The 2066-nt window shown below is 59.1% G+C and overlaps 1 protein-coding gene and 1 pseudogene across 1 annotated transcript in view; one reads left to right on the forward strand and one right to left on the reverse strand.

The window, feature by feature from the left end:
* The first annotated feature begins 1200 nt into the window (after positions 1–1200).
* Positions 1201–1755, forward strand: LOC112963805 (annotated as a pseudogene).
* An 89-nt stretch (positions 1756–1844) lies between these two features.
* The window catches only part of LOC112963806 (class II histocompatibility antigen, B-L beta chain-like), a gene marked incomplete at its 5' end in the record, with an annotated part of 2900 nt that continues 2678 nt past the window's right edge, over positions 1845–2066 (reverse strand). Inside the window, one exon of the mRNA XM_026061198.1 lies at positions 1845–1892. Coding sequence (XP_025916983.1) covers positions 1845–1892 — 48 coding nt within the window. The remainder of the gene's footprint in view (positions 1893–2066) is intronic.

Consider the following 2066-nt stretch of genomic DNA (forward strand, 5'->3'; position numbering starts at 1 on the left):
GGGCTTCTTCAAATACATCAGTAGCAAGAGGAAGACTAGAGAGAATGTGGGCCCTTTGCTGAATGGGGTGGGTGCTCTGGTGACAAAGTATACAGAGAAGGCAGAGTTACTGAATGCCTTCTTTGCTTCAGTGTTTCCTGCTGAGGCCAGCCCTCAGGAACCCCAGACCCTGGAGACAAGAGAGAAAGTATGGAGAAAGGAAGACTTCCCTTTGGTTGAGGAGGATCAGGTTAGAGATCATTTAGGCAAACTTGACACCCACAAATCCATGGGCCCTGATGGGATGCAGCCACAAGTGCTGAGGCAGCTGGCGGATGTTATTGCTAGGCAACTCTCCATCCTCTTGGAAAGGTCATGGAGAAGAGGAGAGGTGCCTGAAGCCTGGAAGAAAGCCAATGTCACCCCACTCTTCCAAAAGAGCAAGAAGGAGCACGCGGGAAACTACAGGCCAGTCAGCCTCACCTCCATCCCTGCAAAGGTGATGCAGCAGCTCATCCTGGAGGCCATCTCCAAGCATGTGGAAGACAAGAAGGTGATGAGCAGTAGTCAGCATGGCTTCGCCAAGGGGAAGGGGAAATCCTGCTTAAGCAAGCTGATAGCCTTCTGGGATGGAMTGACTGKSYGGGGAGATGAGGGGAGAGCAGTGGCTGTTGTCTGCCTTGACTTCAGCAAGGCTTTTGACACTGTCTCCCATAACATCCTCCTAGGGAAGCTGAGGAAGAGAGGGTTAGATGAGTGGACAGTGAGGTGGCTTGAGACCTGGCTGAATGGCAGAGCTCCAAGGGTTGTGCTCAGTTGCACAGAGTCTAGTTGGAGGGCTGTAGCTAGCGGTGTCCTCCAGGGGTCAGGACTGGGCCCAGTCTTGTTCAACTTCTTCCTCAATGACCTGGATGAAGGCACAGAGTGCACCCTCAGCAAGTTTGCTGCTGATCGAAAACTGGCTTGAGAAGTGGCTGAATGGCAAAGCTCAGAGGGGTGGTCCATGCCTGCCCCACAAGCGACCAGAGCTGCAGGGTATCGGCAGAGTTTATTAGGAAGAGCCGGAGCAGCCAAGAGCCCAAACGGGGCTGCAGGGTCTCCCTGGGTGGGCAGTGGGCCACCCTGGGGCCTTCTCTATGGGAAGGCAACCCCAGTCCAGCCTCAGGCTATGGGGCCCGACTGAGCGCCAGAGTGGGTCAGGGGCTGCACTAACCCCTTCTCCGTGTCTCCCCAGAGGTCCCTGAGGTGACAGTGTTCTCTGTGGACCCTGTGGAGCTGGGCGACCCCAACATGCTCATCTGCTACGTGGACAAGTTCTGGCCACCCATGATCACCATCAAGTGGCTGAAGAATGGGCAGGAGGTGGTGGATGGCGTCGTCGAGACCATTTTCTACCTGTGCCAGGACCACACCTTCYGCAAGTTCTCCTACCTGCCCTTCATCCCCACCCGGGGCGACTACTACGACTGCCGTGTGGAGCACTGGGGGCTGCCCAAGGCCCTCCTGAAGCACTGGGGTGAGCACGGGGGCTGTGCTGGGGCCCAGACGCCTGTGTCCCCTCATCTTGCAGGCAGCGAGGGTCTCAGTGTCCTGCCCTCACTCCCCCTTCGTCTGCCCGCAGAGCCCCAGGTGCCTCTGCTCGTGTCCGAGAGCACTGAGACCCTGGTGTGCGCCCTGGGCCTGGCCATGGGCATCGTGGGCATCATCGTGGCCACCGTCCTCATCATCAAGGCCATGAAGATGAAGAGCGCCCGCAAAGTGCAGGGTCCCTTGTGAGCGGGCAGGGCTGAGGTGCCCTCATGGCCCTGTGGCCGGATCCTCTGCACCGCCAGCCAGCCCTCCCAGTCACATCCCAGCTCCGGGTCTCAACYCTCTGCCCCATGGACCAGCTCCAGGCCCCATGTCACGACCCTCTGCCCCATGGCACAGCTCTGTGCCACATGTCCCAACCCTCTGCCCCATGGCCCACTCCCAGGCCCCATGTGCAGGTTAGGAGTGCCATGTCCTGCCCCATGGCACAGCCTGGTGCCTCCCATCCCCAGCCCTCAGCCCCACTCCCCAACTCCACCCTGCCAGGGCCCCCCTTG

This window comes from Apteryx rowi, unplaced genomic scaffold (genome assembly GCF_003343035.1).
Source record: "Apteryx rowi isolate R43461 unplaced genomic scaffold, aptRow1 scaffold_1771, whole genome shotgun sequence".
Classification (NCBI taxonomy): domain Eukaryota; kingdom Metazoa; phylum Chordata; class Aves; order Apterygiformes; family Apterygidae; genus Apteryx; species Apteryx rowi.